Source organism: Lampetra fluviatilis, chromosome 2, assembly GCF_964198595.1.
Source record: "Lampetra fluviatilis chromosome 2, kcLamFluv1.1, whole genome shotgun sequence".
In the NCBI taxonomy this organism is placed as follows: domain Eukaryota; kingdom Metazoa; phylum Chordata; class Hyperoartia; order Petromyzontiformes; family Petromyzontidae; genus Lampetra; species Lampetra fluviatilis.
In genome coordinates, this window is record NC_136276.1 from 35278650 (window position 1) to 35298477 (window position 19828).

At 52.1% G+C, this 19828-nt stretch overlaps 1 protein-coding gene across 1 annotated transcript; it reads right to left on the reverse strand.

Moving 5' to 3' along the window:
- Nucleotides 1-358: 358 nt before the first annotated feature.
- ALKAL2 (ALK and LTK ligand 2) lies at nucleotides 359-10312 on the reverse strand. Its single transcript, XM_078866502.1, has 5 exons — nucleotides 10054-10312; nucleotides 6933-6992; nucleotides 3721-3801; nucleotides 2112-2190; nucleotides 359-485 (listed from the first exon to the last, which is right to left on the reverse strand). The coding sequence occupies exons 1-4, from the start codon at nucleotides 10310-10312 to the stop codon at nucleotides 2126-2128; spliced, it is 465 nt and encodes a 154-aa protein (XP_078722628.1). The 3' UTR covers nucleotides 359-485; nucleotides 2112-2125.
- Between the last annotated feature and the right edge of the window lie 9516 nt (nucleotides 10313-19828).

Consider the following 19828-nt stretch of genomic DNA (forward strand, 5'->3'; position numbering starts at 1 on the left):
CTCGTTAGCTACTCGGGGTAGAGAGAGGGTCCGGGTGATCCCGTACACTCTCAAAGTGAGCACCACTCTCTTCCTGTTTACACCCCCCCCCCCCCCCGGAGCCAGCGGTGGAAATTCCACGTTCGTACGGCGAGAGCCAGTCTCTCCAGAAGTCAACCACTGTCGAGTTCTTCCAAAAATGCCACCCATTTTTTTAAATATATCGACCCCGCAGGGATTATGGGCTGAGTCGACCCTCACAGCCTCCCAAGTACGAACCGCTCGCCCTACCACTGAGCCATCTCTCCCCTAATGGGCCCCCCCCCTAAGTGCACCCCCTCCCCCTCTAGCAAAGCATGGCCTTCTTCTCACCCTTTGTCCGCTTTTCAGTGTTTGTGTTTCAAGCGGCGCACGATGGGTTACAGACGTCCATGCAGAATAAGTCGGATAACGTGAAGGCACTTCATGTTATGGTGCACACACAGCGCTGCCACCCGCTCCCTTGCCTGCACAGACAAAACAGAGAAAATGAATGAATGCGTTTACCATGAACACGCTCGAGGCGTCACTCGTGATGACAATCAACGGGAGATCTCCGCGAAGACTTAAGGCCGGCACGGCACACGAGGACCCGGTGGGTGGCCAAGCACCACGCCCGAACGAGTGGCGATGTTTGCCCACCGCACCAGTTACTCATTTGAGGCTGAGTCGACCCAGCGGAGGCCCAGGACCGGTTCAAATAATCGTCACTGGAGTGTTGGCCACGAGGCGGCAAGTATTCCCGGGTCGCCAAGTTCGGTTGCGCAGCGCGCTACCCGCTACACTACCGCTCCAACAATCAACACGTGCACACGCACGTACGCGCATTGGCAGGACAATCAGCGTCGTTCCCCAAGGGCAGTGGTATTGCCATCGCACTGGTGGCAGGATCGGTGCACTTTTGAGGTGTCTGTGACTACGTGACAAAAGTTCACCAGTCGGGGTCAGACCCAGGTCATGTCGGATGATGACCACGAGGTACATAACAGGAACAGGCACACCGGGGTCTGGCCTGCATGCGTGGTCCCGCATGATGTCCAGGCGACGGGAGATACCGCAGAGAAGATCAAATACCACGCGGTTTTTGTCTTAGTTTTTTTTCGGATATATAAGAAAGCAATTATGCAAAATCATCTCTCAAGTCTTATCATGCGTAGGACGTGTGCCCATCTTGTCAAAATGACGATATGAAGACATGCGTTTCATAAAGGGTGACTCATACTGCAGATTTCTACGTGAGAGCTTTTCGATATGAAAGTGTCACTCAGAAGAAGACAAAGACAGCTTCTTCAATCACACAGGGCAACTGAATAATGAAGAAAGCGCCTCCCTGGAGCAAGGCCAGTTGTGCTTATATCCAATGTGTGCTTGTATCAGAAGTTGTATTCTGCTTTATTGTCCATGGGCCAGAGCAAAACTGGTACCACCCAAGATCGCAAAGCTTCGGTCGTACCGATTTATTTACACGGTCGAGTAGTGGGTAACCCCACTCCTTTGCAATGGTTACCACATGATTCACTGGTGTTGTCCACATAAAGAATTTGGAACCGCTCGAGTGATATCATCTCAGTTGGAAATGACAAGTGAAATATCTGGTCTGGGCTCATGGACTGTGACTCCCACCAGATAGATGAGATTTGCTGGGGCTTTCTTGGGTAAAAAGGGTCATAATTATAAGTAATTTTTTTTTGGGTTAAATTTGTGTCGTTAACACCTTCCACCACCCCAACACAGTTAACATCAATAAACTTGTCAAGTGTACAGTACACGCGTTTAACCTGCCAATTCTGATTGCTCCTCCAGCTCACCGGTGTGAGCTGGAGGACAAGCATCACAAGCGACGTTTTGCTCGAGACTGCGCCAAACATCTTCTAAGACGAGATCAGAATGCCGGCTCTGCTGGGTGATGGGAGGGGCTTTCTTCTGACAGATATTTGGCCAGATCTATAACGTGGCCTAAACTACAAGTCAGTTATGCATCATAATATTGTTAAGTTTTACAATGAGGAAAATCGCTGCGAACGAGACCTGGCCGTGATGTGTCCTCTCGGGCTTCTGGACTAGGCACAAGGGCCGGTGCCGTGGCCACTCACCTCCGGCAGGGCTCCTAACTCTTGGTGCAGAGCGGACTCATGGTGAGTCTTCTGAGGAGGCGTGCGCACCGCCGGTAGTCTGCACCCACGAGGACACGCGCAAGGAAGACGAGACAAATATCATAAAATGAGACGTCAGCCGCAAGCTTCCACATCGCGGAAATGAATAGTCCGTGGGCCACAGCAACAATTGGTACCACGTAGTGTAGCTAAGCATTGGCGACACCGCTGTATTTATACAGCTAATGAGGGCGAGGTGTTTGATAACCACGTTCGTTTCAAATGGTTATCACATTCACTGTTATTTGCCACGTAAATAAATTGGAACGACGAGTACAATACGTGGTCTGGGCTCGTGGACTTCACACTGCGATGGCATGGCGAGTGGCGACTGCTTCGTGCTTCTCGCACTCGAGTCCTCGCGACGCGGGCTCAACGCTCAGTCAAACAACCCCTCCATGCTCGATACAGTTTTGGGGGGGCTTCATCCAGCAGAGGATTGACATAGAGCTGTGATCTTATCTTAAATATGCACGGTATAGTATATGCATGAGTGCGATTTGATTGGAGTGTGCAGGCTCGTGAATTCCACTGGGGCTTGTCTGAGTCAGTGACCTGGAAATTATTTCCACACCCGGCACACCACATCCAGTATGCATTTCGCGATGGCTGTGGCTACGACTCGTCACGTGACTATTCCAGTCTGCCAGGAACGCAGTGAAAATGAAGTGCTGCACGGGGACTACCACTCGCATGAAGGTTTCTATATATTTTTGTAGAACTGATCGATCATTATTCTGGCAACGTCTCCCAACTTAAGAGGAGAGTAAGAACACAGCATCTGGTTGCGGGTAAGCAGGGCTCGATTTCAGATGAAGCCGTTTGGGGCTGACCTCTGGAAACTATTCCATGAGAAACTCAACCCGGTATTGACCCCCTCCGTAGGAATATGGAATTGTATAAGTGGTTTTGGGCCCTCATATATTTTTGTGTTTAGTTTGTTGTCCTTCCCCTGCACCTCCGATTCGCACGGTTGGCTCCGTACGGTGCAAAAGACGTTCAACATACAAAGATGAAGACAAACAACCCGGCCGATGTCTATCTCATGCGTCTCACAGCCGCCCGTCTCTGGGCTGCGATGCGTTCACCGGGTGCCATGCACGCTCCCCCGGTCGACGCTACGAGCCATCGGCAAAGCCGACAAAGCTCACACACCCTAATGCCCAGTTCGTAGTGCATCCAGCCTGACCTTCAACATCCAAACCATCCCACCACCCCACAGGAACACATTTTAGACACTCACGAACTTAGTTTGGCTTAATGTGGGACCACAAAGATTGGCCAACTCGGAAAACATTCAGTGACCAACAAAGCCCTGTGTATTACAATCACAATAATGCCCTGTATTTATCCAACAAAGGATTGATGAGTCCCGGCATACCACATCAAGTGCACATCTCGCTTTGGCTGCGGCTCACCACGAATCGACGTGCCGCCTCCTCTCGTCTACGAGCGCCCCCAGATCATGTCGAGTGAGAAATCAAAGCGCATGCCACAGGGCACTTGTTTCATGGCTTTATATCCGAGCCGTGGAGCAGTGCGGACTTACAGGAGCGGACCGTGCAGTCGCGGGTGTTATGGTAGAGCCGGTAGAACTGCCGACTGCATTCCGGTGACATGTACATGGAACCTGCAACCCGCAAAGACACCAACACACAACACACGCGATCAGGGGCCATCCATTGAGTAGGTACGCAAAAATCTGTTAAAGCTTGACCCCTCCCCCCGTCCCTGTAGGCACGCGGACTTTTTACACCCCCCTCCCACCTGCGTATGTTCGCCTGACCCCCCCACCCCCGAACCCTATAGAACAGTCAATATTTAATCCACGCAGAAACGATCAAGGATTAATAATATGAACGTGTTTCAGCGAACAGATAGTCCACCGCCGGTCTGTCTGACTCATTTGAAGGCCAATGTAGACAAATTACTATCGAGGCTTCACCCCCCCCCCCCCCCCCGTTTCCTATGCGTAGTACATTGTCAGTAGACCCCCATACGCAAGCGTACGCATTTGGGTTAACCACCCTCCCCCCTCCATGCGTTACGTTCTAAATGGATGGCCCCTAACGAGCATAGCCCCCCTAATTAACACGTCCACTAATTATCAGCCAGCGTCGAAGAGCGTGCCGACGTCGAGCCCCCACCCCGCCCCCCTCCCACCGGAGCCCGTGCACTCCGAGGGATTAATCTCATCCAGGGCTGTGCGGCACAGCGAGCCCCGAACAAAAAATATCTCCAAACCCTGCACACCACATCCAGTACCTCCCGCTATGGCCGTGGCGACTCTACAAGTCGACATGCCACTTGCTGCAGTCTGTCAGCAACCCGGAAGGGATTACGTGACCAATTAAGCCTGGCGCATTCCAACAACAACAACAACTATATTTTGATTTAAAGCTTTCGTGACTGCAGGGAGTCATATTCTTGGTTCTTTCGGTAAAGTCACGTAGGAGGGAAATGATAAAATAATGCAAATATAAAACAATAAAATTATCACGACGTTTCGATTGAAACACAAGCAATCATCATCAGGTGGGAAAAACAAGCAAGAAAATTTGAAAAAAGTGGCGGTGTTTTCTTAACGTTTTTTTTCTCACGTAAAAAAAACCCGCCACTTTTTTCAAATTTCCTTGCTGTGTTTTTCACATCTGATGACGATTGCTTGTGTTGCAGTCGAAACGTCGTGATAATTTTGTTGTTTTATATTTGTATTATTTAATTGTTTCCCTTCTACGTGACTTTACCGAAAGAACCAAGAATAACAACAACTATAATAATAATGTCCTTTATTTCGCCACGAAAGCGTCACTGAGTTCTGAGACTCTGTTCTATCAGGATGTTTCCTGCAGTGGGATGTTCGTGTCCATGGGGGCAGGAGGCGACAGTGCCTCGAGAAAACCCAGCACGCATACCGCGGGGGAAACGCTCAAAACTCCACACGAATAGATTCAAGAATCTCCTGGCCACCGTGCCACCAAGTGTGCGGTGGTGACATGTGCGGCTTTGAGCCTGGATCTGTGTGCGTGTGATGTGTATACTGTAACAAAGACATCAATATTACAGCCACAGAGGCTGATGCGGCAAGAGCTGTTAGCGAGCACCTATTAAGGCTGGCACAGTGCACACGCCTTTGTCTCCCCATTGCTCATGGTTACACACCAAACCTTGTTCTCATTTAACTCTGAGTCGACTTAGGGACCGGTTAAGATATTCTACCAATGATGTTGGCCAAGTCCGGCAATCAAATCAACCTGGGGTCACTGGGTTCATGGCGCATAGCGCAGTGCGCTAACCACTGCGCTACTGACACACACACATACAGAGGCCACAGTGCGATCACATGGCAGGGCGCCAAAATTGTCCGTCTTGTTTTGTTAGAGTGTGCCACAGACTCTGGGCACTGAAAGAGATTTTTTTTTTAAAACAAGACCCTGATTGAAGCAGTCGCGGTTCAATAAATGGAGGGAGCAAATTGGTCGCCAATGACCGTGGAATTGTATTACACGCGCGGGGGATCTTTAGCTCATACGAGACCGTTGCTGGCAAGTCCAGCGGTCAGCGGGCTACGATTGGTAATTATGAACACCCCACCCACCCACCGTCCCTGCTGTGTGTGGGTGGTGGTGGCGGCGGTTCAAGGTAGCGTGGGAGAATGTGGGCGTGTGTGGGCAAGCGGCGTGGCGGGGAAGGTGGGGGTCGAACGGTGTTACATTGTATAATGGGGTATTCGTTACCTTTGGGCGCTGTGTTGTTATTATTATTGTTATTGCTGGTTCTCTAGTGTCCCTGAAGCACCCCGTGACCCTCGTTTGGATAAGAGGCAATTGCAGGGACCTCATTTGTAGTTCGATGAGATAATATTCCTAGAGGCCGCTCTTAAGGAGATTCATTACACGAAACTATGTTTCATTTTACCGGCTAAGGCCCATTAAGTTATGGAGCTGTTTTTTTCAGAAGCGACCTGGCCACAAATGATAGCCCAATGATGTGGCTTGTCACTTGGAAATCTATTGCAGCCAAATACTCTAAACGCATGTTGATTCTCAATGTGGAGGGAAAAACCGGAGAAAGATCCACGCGACCATGGGGAGAGAGAACATGCAAGCTCTAAATATTCAAGCATCAGGATTGGGATCGAGACCCCCTGCATACCAGGCGAGGTAGTTAACATCTCGCCACCGCGGCATCCCATCAGCTAGGTTTTCCCGGGGTCGGTGACCCAGATATTATCTCAGTGACCTACACACCACATCCAGTATGTCTCTCACAATGGTTCTGCCTACTACTCGTCAAATGCCGTCTTGCTTCAGTCTACACCAGGGATCTGGAAAATTATTCTGTTTGAAATGTTGCCCTGACTATTTTGGTTGGATGTACGGGTCACTGCATGAGTTCAAAATGGAAATGTTTACATTGACAACATGATGCCAAGAGCACAGTACAAATGTAACAGATAAGCAAATGCATCAAAGCAAAAACCAAAGCCTCGTTTTCTGAACATTAATTTTGGTTGCTTGATATGAAAGTGAAGGTGCGTCCAAAAATCAAGTGTTGGTGGTAAGTGAGTGACCAAGAGGGAATGAGCGAGCCAGTCAGTGAGTGAGTAAGTGATGGAGCGAGTGAGCAGGAGGGAGTGGGTAAGTGAGTCAGTGAATTGGTCAGTGAGGGAGCGAGTGGACTTGAGGGAGAGGGAGTGAGCGAACGAGGGAGTGAGCGATCACGCGGCGGTGAAAACTGTGAGAGCGATGCACAACTCACTCTTATTGGTGACGTGTTTGATGAATTTCTCTTTCAAACTCGGGTCACGGGTATCGATCGCTGTGCGGTGGGAGAAAGAAAGCGAAACACGAGGCCATCGTTAGCTCACGGCCAGTGCCGCTCGCTCCCGACCGCGAGCTTCCCGCAATGCCACTGGCAGACAGACGCACACATCGAGAGGGTCAACGACCACTGCGGGAATTTAAATTTCACGCGCACACATAACCCTGCTAATCGCACCTCCGATCAGCACGGTTGGCTACGTACGGCGCGAAAGAAGTTGAACGTACATAGCTAAAGATATTTTAAACATTCACACATTACACTCGGCGAGCAGTTGGTGGAGGAAGCTCCGCAGAGCTCCTGCGGGAGGGAATATTTTGGCCTTCTTTTTCAGACTGCCCAGATGTCTCGAGAGAAGTGAGCTCGTCTACACTTTACCCCGCCGACACACGACCTGTCCTGCCGACCGCCCAACCGTGCCGCCACCCATTCATCCCGACGTGGCTGGGTAGAGGATGCGGGGTTTGGTAGCAGGGGCGTTCGAGAAACTCGCACCACCGTTTAAAAGCCGCCGCCGCGCCGGGTAATGAAATCGAAGCAGCGAACCTCTTGGGTCCTGCGCGCTGACCACCGCACCGCGGCGCGCGGCTCTGGAGGGAAGGGGCCGTGGAGCCCAACGTGGGGCGCTCTTTCATCTTTAATCGTCGTTGATAGGCGCTGGGCCCGTAAGGATTGGTCAGTCGCGAAAGTCGCGCGTCCTTCCTTGCTGCGAATTTTTCTTATTCCTGAACACAGCCATATTATTAAGAACGACCAAGTCAACGAAAACAGAATCGCACGGATTTAATTGGATTTTGACGTTCGCTCGCTGCATACGTAAGGGGCGATCCATGTATAGATACCCCATTGATTCTAATCGTCATCGAACTACATTCTGTACAGGTGGTTGCATACTCCGAAATCGGTGGTTCTTTGCCTGACGGAAGAAATACCTTTACCATTGAATAATACGTGCGCTGAGATCGGTGGAAGTTTCTACATATATGTTTTGAAATCATTCATTTTCTTCACAACGTATCCCTGTTACCTCAATGCGGTATCTATAAATGGTTCACCGTCTCGCTTCAGAAGCAACCATTTGATTGACACGAAACGTCGAGAGAAGGGATGGCCAATGGCGAACAATAACAACGAAGTGGCGGCCAAGGAATGGAACGTCCACGGCTGCGTTGGAGCGATGAAGTTCGTTCACGTGCAGGTGCCAAGGTGGACGATCATGCCCGAAACGATCGTAAAGTGGTAGGCGGAGGCTTTGGGGGGAGGCCTTCATCCAGTAGCGGATTGACCGTGGCCGATGATGACGGCGATGATTTGCGGCCACGCTCCTGGAGTAATCAGTGACGAGGCACGGGGAGCAACCACGGAACTTTCGTCCCCCCCCTCCGTTCGGTGGTGGGCGTCTTAGCACCGGGCTGCTCGCGTTAAGTTCGCCATGCTCAGACACGAGGAGCTGCCGCATCCACCGCCCGGTGGGGCCCTTGGCGCCCGGTGGGGCCTCGCGCGTAGCCACGCGGCGGGGTCGCGAGTGAAGGGTCGCTGGGTCACACGGGGCCACGTGTTCAACAGGGCTTCCCGCGTGGCGCCTCTCCTCCCTGTGGCACCGCGAGCGATGGACCGTGGCCAGCCAAGATTCAACATTCCAGAATTGACTCCCCCCCGCCTACCGCTGGGATGACGTTTTGGCCGCCGCGAGGATGAACGTTGGTGACATCACGCCCGAGGTGGCGTGTTGCTTGGGCAAGGTCCAGAACACACGCGTCATGATGGCGGGTATCGATATAACGCATTGGCAGACAATGTCAGGACCCTAATACAATGGTTATGCCCCTTTTAGATTCCTCCCTTTTTAGCTGTTAGCAGGTGGTGCGAGCGAGTGCCTATTAAGGCAAGTGGCGTCATTAAATGCCAACTAAGGCTGCCTGCGAGGAGGTAGTGTACGGCTATCATGTCCGCCGCATGAGATGCTACTTATTTTTGGCCAAATCAACCTCGGAGTGGGCCAGGTAACAAGAAAAAGTCCGACAGGTGCGCAAGCCTCAGAATTGAATCTGGAACGACGGTTCCATTCGCAGGAGATCAAAATCAAAATGTACATGCACACATAAATACAAACACTGCAATTCTCCCACTAGCCTTAATGACCGCTGGAGCAAGTGCTGTTAGCGGTATCGACCTTCATGAGGTCGACGAATGAAAGATCGGCGTGGCCAGACCCCCAGCCCTAGCGCCGTTGTCTCTCCCGTGCTGACATTCACACACCGCACCAGGCACACGCATTCGATGGTGAGTCGACCAAGGGCAGACTCGGGACCGGTTCAGATATTCGTCACCAATGTTGACCGTGGCTGGGAAATCGACCTCTGGTCGTCTGGTTCGTAGCGCAAGGCATTTTCCATTACGCTCCCATTCCACACTCACGCGTGCACTCGCAAAAGACAAAGATCCTCCCCTATAGACTTAACAGACTTTTTTGCGGGATAGCGACATAAGCGAGCATCTATGAAGGCCGGCATGGCACACACGAAGGGGTGGGTGGCTAACAAGACAAAGATCCCCCATTTAGCCTTAACAGACTGGAGGGGCAAGTGCTGTTAGCGAGCACCTATGAAGGCCGTAACGCTACACGATGGGTGGCCAGCACCACGCCCGACCGCCTTTGTCTCCCCGGTGGTGATGTTTACACACCGTACCAGGTACTCATTTGAGGCTGAGTCGACCTAGGGGAGGCCCAGGACCGGTTCAGATAATCGTCACTGGTGTTGGCCGTGAGCGGGATTCGAACTCGGGTCGCCGGGTTCATAGCCCAGCGCGCTAATCGCTACACTACCGCTCCCCTGTGGCCAACACACACGCTGACACACAGACACACCCTGACACACACACGCTGATACACACACACGCGCTTACACACACACACGCCGACACACACACACGCTGACACACACACACACACCCTGACACACACACACGCTGACACACACACACGCTGACACACACACACACGCTGACACACACACACACACGCTGACACACACACACACGCGCGCGCGTGCGTCACCTATGGGGAAGAAGATCTCGGAGGGGATGCGTGACATCTCGGCCGCGTTCCCCGCGAGATCCTCGGAGGAGGGGAATGCGAGAGGCGAGGAGGAGTGGCGTGTCCCGCCGCCTCCTCGCTCGAGCTCCTCGAGCGCGGCGAGCACGAGGTCGAGCAGCGACTGGCGAGACGAGAGACCCGCAGCTCCGTCCCAGCAGCGCGCCGACGCCGCCAGCAGCGCCAGCAGCCCCAGCAGCGCGTGCACGCGTATGGCGGCCATTTTCTGCGTACAGCGGAGGAGAGGGAGGGGGTGGAGGTTGGTGGCGGTGACGCTGCGGCAAGTCAACAGGAGGACGGCGAACAAAATAACGAGAAGAGACACTTTTTTTTCGGATTCCGTAAAACAAAAAACACGCACAACTGAATGTTTGAAGAGCCGCAATGCACGTGAATACGAGACGGCGGCCCTTCATGAACGACGTCGAGGAGACAATCGTTCATGGAGAGCCGCAGGTTCCTGACCCCCCCCCCCCCGCTGGGACAAGTGGCAGGAGACAGACACGCCCGCTGCCCTCCCACCGCCCTGAATGGTCGAGTACTGAAATTAACTGCTGCTGCTGAGGTTGGTGGTGGTTCACAAAGACAGTTAACAACAACAAGACATGAACACGTTCAGCAGTGGCGCTGTGGCTTCAAAGATAGAGACATGTAATATTATCGACGTTTCCCAGGGCACTGGCCCCTGCGCGATACAGAGGGGTCATTGCCCGAAACGTCGCCCATTGTATACGTTTCCTTTCAAGGGCACCGTGCTGTTGATGAACGTGTCGAGTTTGGTGGATACGATCATCAGCGTGGCAGATGCATTATTGTTATAATCATCGTGATTATCCAATACGGCTTAACCACGTGAGAGACCATAACAATCATCAACAGCGTCATCTAAAATCGACTATCTGTTAGCACGCGAATACCATGATGGTCATCAACATCAATGATCTAGTGAGCAAGTGTCGTCACATCATCACCATCACCGCTATCCTCCGATGTAATTGAACGAGGAGAGAGATGGTCATCATTACAAATATCGTTTAATCGGATTAGATTCCGCCCCATGATCAGCATCTTCCGATATTCTTGAGCCGAAATGAAAACCCATGAGAGATCATGCCCCCCCCCCCCAAAGAGATGTTATACCAGTGAATATTATTCTCCTTAGATAAAGTTTAATAAACGAAAGGTGCATCATATACTATTGCACAACAAGGTATTCGCTTTTCGGAAGGAGCCTGGTCGCATTGGTTAGCGCACTGCGCTTTGAACCCCAATTTAATTTAAAGTCACATCTTGCGCTCAAAGCATATACGTATATTCGTTAGAAGGCAGAGTATTGATGCGTTCAATGTCAGAAACGATTGATTGATATCCGGTTATCAGAAACGTGTAACCAGTAGTGGAGGCGCTAGCCAATTGGGGCCCCTAAAAAGCAGACAGTGTTTTAGCCCGTCCCCAGTTAATGTAAAGATATAGACATGATGTGGAGATGTAGTGAGATAGGAGAGAGATGTTCACCACAACAAGAGAGATCTAGCGAGGCGCGAGAGAATCGAGCAGCAGACAATGTCCAGATGCGACCGATCAATTTGACAGGTAAGCGAATTAGTCTGCTACGTGTCTTAGGATTTCAATTTGAGACTGACATTCGAGGCACCCGTGCGGCGTTGATATTAAATTCGCATTGGTGCCCTGGGCTTGCTCGGGTCCCTCCAAGCTCGCCTTGTGAATGCCCTCGCGCCACCACAGCGCCGCACGTGACCCGCTGCCTGCCGCGTGTCCGTGACGGTAACCGACGATCGGTTGCGTCAATAAGCCATTGCCAGACTCAGGTAGCCGCCACCCGCATCTTCGTCTGTGCAGACCTTGCGCACAGGTGCAATGTGGCTCGTTGCGATCACCCGAGAATGTGGAAACATTCGTAAATCTACACCGCGCATCGGTGCACGGGGCTGGTTGGTGCCAGCCAAGATGAATGCGCCGCTCTTCATGCGTAAAGTCCAAGCAAGGTGTCTGGACCATTGCATATACAAAATAATAACAATGATAATAAACAGCCTCTTGGCAATCCACTGCTGGATGAAGACCTCCCCATGCCCTGTCGGTAACGGGGAAGGGGGGGGGGGCTTAATTGGCCATACTTCACCACGCTGGATAACAATGCGAATTGGCGAAGAACGGGAGGACCGTCTAGAAGCGACCCAGTAACCACTGAGTCGCTGATGTTAGCCTCGGTCGGGAACCGAACTCAGCTAAGCTGGTTCAGAATTGCAGCGTGCTGACCGTGGGCCACCGCGCGTGCCCGCGGCTTTGTCGGGTTTGTTTGTGCCGGCTGAGATGAATGGAGGTAGCCACGGCACGTGGGGTCCGAGGATTATTGCTGGAAGCCGTGCGCCGCTGTTTGACTGCTGAACTCCATCCACACACAGGCTGAGCCTGCAATAATACACAGATCCCATACGCGAACCTACGGGGTCACGTCTCTATAATAACGGGCGATCGAATTATGCCGGCCCGTGTGCTCTCCTCGACATTCAATATAAGAGGCAGTCAATCTGTCTGAGGACGGGATTACTGAGACATCGCCTTGGTCAATCTACTGCTGGACGGATGGAAGTCCCTCCCCTCCCACCACCCACGCCACGTCAGTCATGGTCGTGTTGCTTTGACCATACTTCACCACGCTGGTCAGTGCGGGTTGATGGTGTGGCGAGGCGGCGTGGAGAGAGGCAGCACTGGTCTCAGATCTCACTGCCGCTGCTCAAGCTGGTTCACAGCGCAGCGCGTTAACCAATCAGAAACACGACTAAACATTGCCTCGTGATGTATGCTCGTGTGAAAAGCAATATCCTGATGGTGAATGCAAACAAGGTGCAATGGCAGTAAGATGAGTCACGGTGATGATAACTTATTTACATGTTCGAAACGTGTTTACACCCCTTTGCACGTGATTTGTTAATAACAGCAATGTGTAAGGTTCACGTATGATTGCATATTTACATCTTCATTGCAATACTTACTGTGGTTTTTTAATTCAACAATTAACTCCCCGCAAATCGAGCTCGTACATTGTACCAAAGCAATTATAATGGTTGGTGTGGTTTGTTGTACACGTGTATTTCGCTACATGCGGGTACCGCTTAATTAAATTATACGAACTGCAGTGTAGGACCGCGTGTGTGAGTGCATTCCACAGTGACTCTGTCTAGTGACTGACTTGCAACGACAGATCGCAAATTACAGATTCAGCAGTCGGACAGCATGCGGCTTGTAGTTCATCGGCTGCGATCAATCCGCTGCCGGATGAAGGTCTCATCTCTCAAGCTCCTGCTACAATGCCATTAATCCACACACAGAGAGCCTGCACACGGACCGACTTGGAGTCATGAAACCCGAACACCAACATTTGCCTGCCGTGTGGGGTGCGTCTGCGCACGTGCGTCTAATCGCTCGGCATGGTCGCTGCGATGCCCTCTCACCTTACGACTCGCGGCGGCAGGAGTTGCAGATGGAGATTCACGTTACGCCTCTTCAGCGTCCGTTGCTTCGACTTGCGACGGGTTCTTACGAGCCGGCAAACAACAACAACAAGAACAAGAACGCACGACAGTTCGAGTAGCGCAAATTCGAGCCTGCCAACTTTTATTCTCTTCCCAACTGCCTCGTGATTAACCCTGGCGCTGTGGCCGAGAGTGTCTCGCTTATATACAGGACAGACAGAGCGCGCCGTCTCGTCAGGAGTGGGTGGATGTAACACTTGAGGCGCAAACTCGCCCACCCCCTCCCCTCCTCCACTCACCCCTCCTCCTTTATTCACACTGCCCCCCCCCACGTCACCCCACCCCCTCCCCGAGCTATTTTGAGATACGGCCCCGTTTGATGGACCGCGCGTTACGTATTTGATAGAATATATCATAGATATTACGCACATCTCACCACACAGATGGCATGCGATTGTGTTTTTTTTATGGAAGGAGGAGGTAAGGGGTAGTGGGGGTAATGGGGGTCCACAAGAATAATGACAGTAATATTGTAAACAAACGATCAATGGGCTCGCGAGGGATATCGCAGGAGCAGTAGTAGTTGTTGTTTTAGGGTCCTTGCTTCATTTCGGGCAGCGGTTTTTACGCAATCGATTTTTGGGGGGGGGGGCAGTTATAGCCCCCGCGTGCGCGCGCGCGCGCGCTCGCTTACGGCCACGGCTGAATTATTTATCTGGAAGGAGGCAGTGCGAGTTAATTACGCGGGGTGCGAAAGTAGCACGGCGGATGGGGCAGTGGAGGATGTGGAGGCGGGCGGGGGGGGATAGTGAGTTGAGAGAAACATTCATTGCGCAGCTGCGCCTCGCAATGCCGACTGGCTTGAGATCTCCGCCTTCTGAACTTGACAGGTGTAATCAGCGGCTTGGATGACAGCGGTGGTAATTGTTTAATTCATCATTAGCGCGGAGCGGCTCGATGCGCGCTGTGAAGACGCGAGTAATGTGCGCAATTACAGACGGTGCGCTGCGCTGTGGCGCGACTACGCACGCCTCTGTGATTCTGGCGCGGCGGATGAGGAGGCTCTGGTGGGCACCGTCAAGGAAGTGGGAAGAAACGCAAAGCTGCTGGAATGTGAGAGGACTGAGACGATGGCAACACGGCAAGTGGGCTGTTGCATTGGAGCCGTCTCTTCCCGCGTGAGATTTAATCGCGCGCGCGAATCCCTCTTAGAAAAACGGGCATTGGCCAAACATCCTCCATTCCAAAAATCCTCAATTCAGGACCTCCTGCGATAGAGACCGTGAACACGGCGACCCTTCTTTAATGCATAAATTACATTAATTACGATATTAATAATTTAGATTACACGGTCAGCTTACAGATTCAACGTCAAATAATAGCACGAAAAATGTCAATCCACCGCTGATTACGATTTCCTCCCCACTCCATTCCGGTCATGATAGTCGTTTGACCATACTTCACCACACACTGCTCACTGCGCGTTGGTGAACGGCGCCTCGGATCGGTTCAAACATGGCTTGCCATTGACGTGAGCCGTGACCGGAGAACAGAACTCCATCTTCATATGATGATATACATAATTACGTCCAATTAAATATTTCACAACCCACATTACTCAGTTTAGCAGTAAACCGTCCGTCTCACAACGTGCGTGGGCTGTACGCTTACAGCGAGATTCCTTCCACTGCCATCACTCCGACCTTTTCTGGTGGATAATCTAGACACCCACATACACACACACACGTAATAACTGTCCATCACGTGAACACCAACGCGATCGCAGGAGCGTTACGACGATGCAATACCGTCTGTTTTGGCCAGAACCGATATCAATATCACTCGCCGCTGATGTGAGCCATGGCTGAGAATCCAGTCCACCGTCCGTGCCTTCATCAACTCGACAATGTATATTTTAACAAAGTAATGCATTAATCGTCATCATCGTCATCATGGACATCGTCATCGTTGTGTCGGAGTCGTCGCTAGCGCACCGCGCTGCAAACTCTGCCACCTGAATGCGATCGATCCCCGACTCGGGATAGCACCAGTGGCAAGTGTTACCCTGGACCGACCCCTGCGGTGAAGTATGGTCAAATCAACCCCTTCGACCCACACGGCGTAGGGGGAAGCCCTCATCCTGCAGGGCGTCGGCTAAAGTGTCCGCGCACGAGCGGCGCTCTCAAGGCGCTATCCGGGAGGGAGATTGATTCGATGCGTTGATTGGCGTGGCGAGGTGCACGCCGCTCCACGCTCCGTGCCGTCGTGCGTCATCATCCCCCTCCTCATCCCCGTGTGGGCCAGCGGCAGGGAGGGAGGTCGCTGGAGCCCGCGGGTGAGAAGTGCATCACCTGTGAAGTCTGGCGTGCGTGCTGGCGTGGGTTGCGTGTGTGCGTGGCGTGCGGTGTGGGGAGCGGCCAGTGCAGGGGTCAGCGCGCTGCGCTACGAACCCGGCGACTCGAGTTTGATTCCCGCTCACCGCCACCACCAGTGACTATTATCTGAAACAGTATTGGACCTCATCTAGGTCGATTCAGCCTCAAATGATTACACGGTTGCTACTCTGGGGACAAAGGCGGTCGGGCGTGGTGCTGGCCACCCGCCTCCTCGTGTGCGTGCCGGCCTTCATAGGTGCTCGCTAACAACACTTGCCCCAACAGTCTGTTCAGGCTATAAGAGGGGGGGGAGATCTTTGTCTTTGTGCGCATCGAATGAGGCGTGCACGCGCGCATGAGCGAGAGAGCAGCAACTCGTGGAGCGGGCATTGACTCGATGAAAGGTGGCTGACGATGCCAAGACGTCACACTCAGCGGGCCGTAACTCTGCGTTTCACGCTGGCCGAAATCTCATGCGGGTCTGACCTACACGGTCCAAGGGGCTGGTAAAGCAGAGAGGTGGAGGGGTGGAGGTCAATCAGGGTTAAGGATTGACCGACAGTCCGTCCCCCCCCCCCCACTGGCCGCGTGGCATCAATGGCCCCGCGAGGCCACGCTCACAGACCTTGAGCAGGGCGCATCGCCCAAAGCTCATTCCATGAACTTCACAAAAGCCCCGCGGTGGAGCCGCGCCCTGTTGCGCGTGTTCCCCTTTGTCGAGTCCGCCCCCTTCCGCAGACGTCCCACGGACGTGCAACTCATAATAGCGACGTCGCATGGATCACGGGAAATGCGCACGGACGATTTTCGGAACGTCATTATTTATGTATTCATAAAACCACCGAACGCAATTCGTCAATAGCTCTGCCCTAGCGAGAAACAGCAAATGGCCAGCAGGGTCATTGCCCGAAACGTCACCTATTATGTATATTTTAAATATGTTACGTCAGGGCGCATCCCTGCAATTGCTTGTTCACGTTGCTCGAAGGGCCTGCGCACCCCACAGAGAGCCCGTGTCCACCAGCGGCTACTTAGCTGGCCAGACGTCTTGGAAGATTATCATTCTTATCGCCTTCCCTTTTGGGGCAGTGTTATTGACGAACGTGTTTAACTTTGATTACTTGGACGTAGCATCAGAAAAGACAATAATAACGATAATCATAAATTACTTCTAGAGCCTGTGAAACCGTGACCACGTGCGCGCGAGGGAAGCGCTGGGGAATTGCCGAGTGGCGTTCGTGTCTCCGGCGCGGTAATTGTGGGCACACAGTGAAACACAACACATGCGATATGAATAATGAGAACAGGGCGTGAACATGATGCACAGCCTCCGACGTGATGAGAGTTTACAATTTATGATCCTCTGGCTGTTACGGTTTCAGACCCTGAAATCTACACAATTCTAGCAAATATATAAGCGAAGTATAGTAGGCATGGTATATATATATGCTACATACACAGTATCGATGTTCTCTGGATTATCAGATGCTCCAGAAAGTGTGTCCAGCGCGGTGAAGTATGGTCAAAACAACTCCCACCTGTGGAGCCTTTCATCCAGCAGAAGATTTGGAAAGTGCTTTAATTTAAAATAAGCTATAACGAACTGAATCGTATTTGATAACATGTTATAAAGCCCCATGATGAACATTTAAAACCTTACACCCTTGACAGGTTGCTTGCGGTACGGTAAAGTGTGAGTTCCCTGTGCACCCGCTGGGGCTAATGAGGAATGCACCAAAATAGTCGGTTCCTTTAAACCAGCGGCTCTGCTTCTTCTTCTTCTTCTTAACGTGGGGTGCCCGCAACCCACTGTGGGTGCGAGATGCCCTTTCTGGGAGTGCGAGACATGGCCACTGCTTGAGAAGACAGACGGACAAAATATAAAACTCTGCATCTGGGGATTCGCCAAACATCCAAATCATTGCGTCATACCCACAGGGACGCCGCTGCCGTGGTTTGTGGGTTCAGAGCACGTGACTGGAATTGTAATGTCGATGTCGCGGGTTCCACTCCATCTCCTGGCGTGGCAGTTTAAACAAATGGTGCAAGTTTCTTAAATCGAACCCTGTCACGTATGTGTCCACCAAGCAGTGTCAATGGGTACAACACCGTCAATGGGTACAACACAGTCAATCGGTAGGGTGCGTATGATGGAGTAAAGTGTGTGTATGTATATTTGTTGAACTTCTTTCGCACCGTACGTAGCCAACCGTGGTAATTGGAGGTGCGGCGGAAAGGACAACAAGCTAAACACCTAAAGCCGTTCTAAAGAAGTGAATTAAATCTCCAGTGGCTTCCCAATGTCGGAAGTAGGAAGAGCGTTCCAGACGGCCCCAGAAGCGCATCTGAAAGCGCCGCGCGATGCGGCGACCGCCGTTTTTATTCGACGGTTAAAAGCGTGGCCGCTCCCGCCGTCTCTCCCAAGGCGCCTTCACTGCCGGCGTGGAAGTGTAGGCCAAAGGATCTGAAGCTCGTCTCCGGAGCCCCTTCTGCTTGGAGGCCCTTTCACCGACAGGGACGCGAGAAAGCCGTTGCAGGGCTGCCCCCCTGGATCGCCACGCTTGTAACTGTATCAATCTCCCGCACGGCTCGAACGAACAATGCCCCGAGGAGTGGGTGGCCCGCGCATTGGGGAAGCCGCGCACACACACACACATCTATCGCGCCATTGTATTATTTATGTGGCGTAATATTTTATTAATTTGTCCATTACGGTGCCGACTGAATCTCTCGGCATTGCATAATTTAAAGCGAAATGCCAAAGTAACAAAACACCCCCCCCCCCAAAAAACACCCCGGGCAATGTATTTTTGGTGCGTGGAGTGAAGATGCGATGCAGAATCTTGACTGCAGAATGCGGCCCCGATAATCATTGACTCGTGATAATGATAATAAAACACGTTTTCAATCCACTGCTGGATGAATGCCTCTCGATGCATTTGTCTGTCATTGGGGGTCCCGTGACCAGTATAGACATCACTCGCCACTGATGTTAGCCGTGACCACGCGTCCACACGAAGCCGCCACCTTTCCGAACACTCTCCAGCACGACCCCGATCGGCGATATCCATTCGGATGCTTGCTCCTGTCAAATGAAACTCTTCAAAAACATTGCACTACCTTTGCCCCCAACCTGCATCAATATTACCCACACCCCCAACAAACCCATGACGTGACTGGTTGACAACGTGACAACTTGAGTTATCCTCAATCGCTCTCGCTGCTGCGCAATCACTTGGATATATGTCTCGCGATGACAGCGGCGTCTCTTCGTCACTTGAGCGACGTCACGGCGCCTTGCGTCAAAGAAGCCCAGCCGTGAATGTAGGCGCACGGATTAGACCATCATCAACATCGTCATCATCATCATCATCGTCCGCATCATCATCATCAACAGCAGGATCGTTATCAAAATCATTCGCATTATCAGCCATCATCAGCACGATCATCACCGTGATCACGCAGGAGAAGCCCGCAGCAGATACAGCAATGCGTGGTTGTCGGAGTTTGCCTTGACTTTCACGCACTGCCAACTCTCTCTCTCTCTCTCTCGTTAAGCACAAGCCTGTGGTGCTGTCTGACATGAGTGTCATTCATCTTCCGGCGCGGCCGATGAAACAACGAGCACGTTCCCTTAACCCCCCCCCACCCACCCACCCCACCAGCTCTGTACACCCAGAAATATAAATGGGCACCCCCGCCCCTGCCGAGACGAGACACGGTCGACCAAATGCCCTCTAGAAGGGCTCTCCAGAGCTCCCTCTAGAGGAGGCCTCTCTACCAGCCAGTGGCGTGAGCGATTGCAGAGCTGCACATTCGCGTGAGGGTTTTTTGTTTTGTTGACACCCCGAGACGTGAAACCCTCTG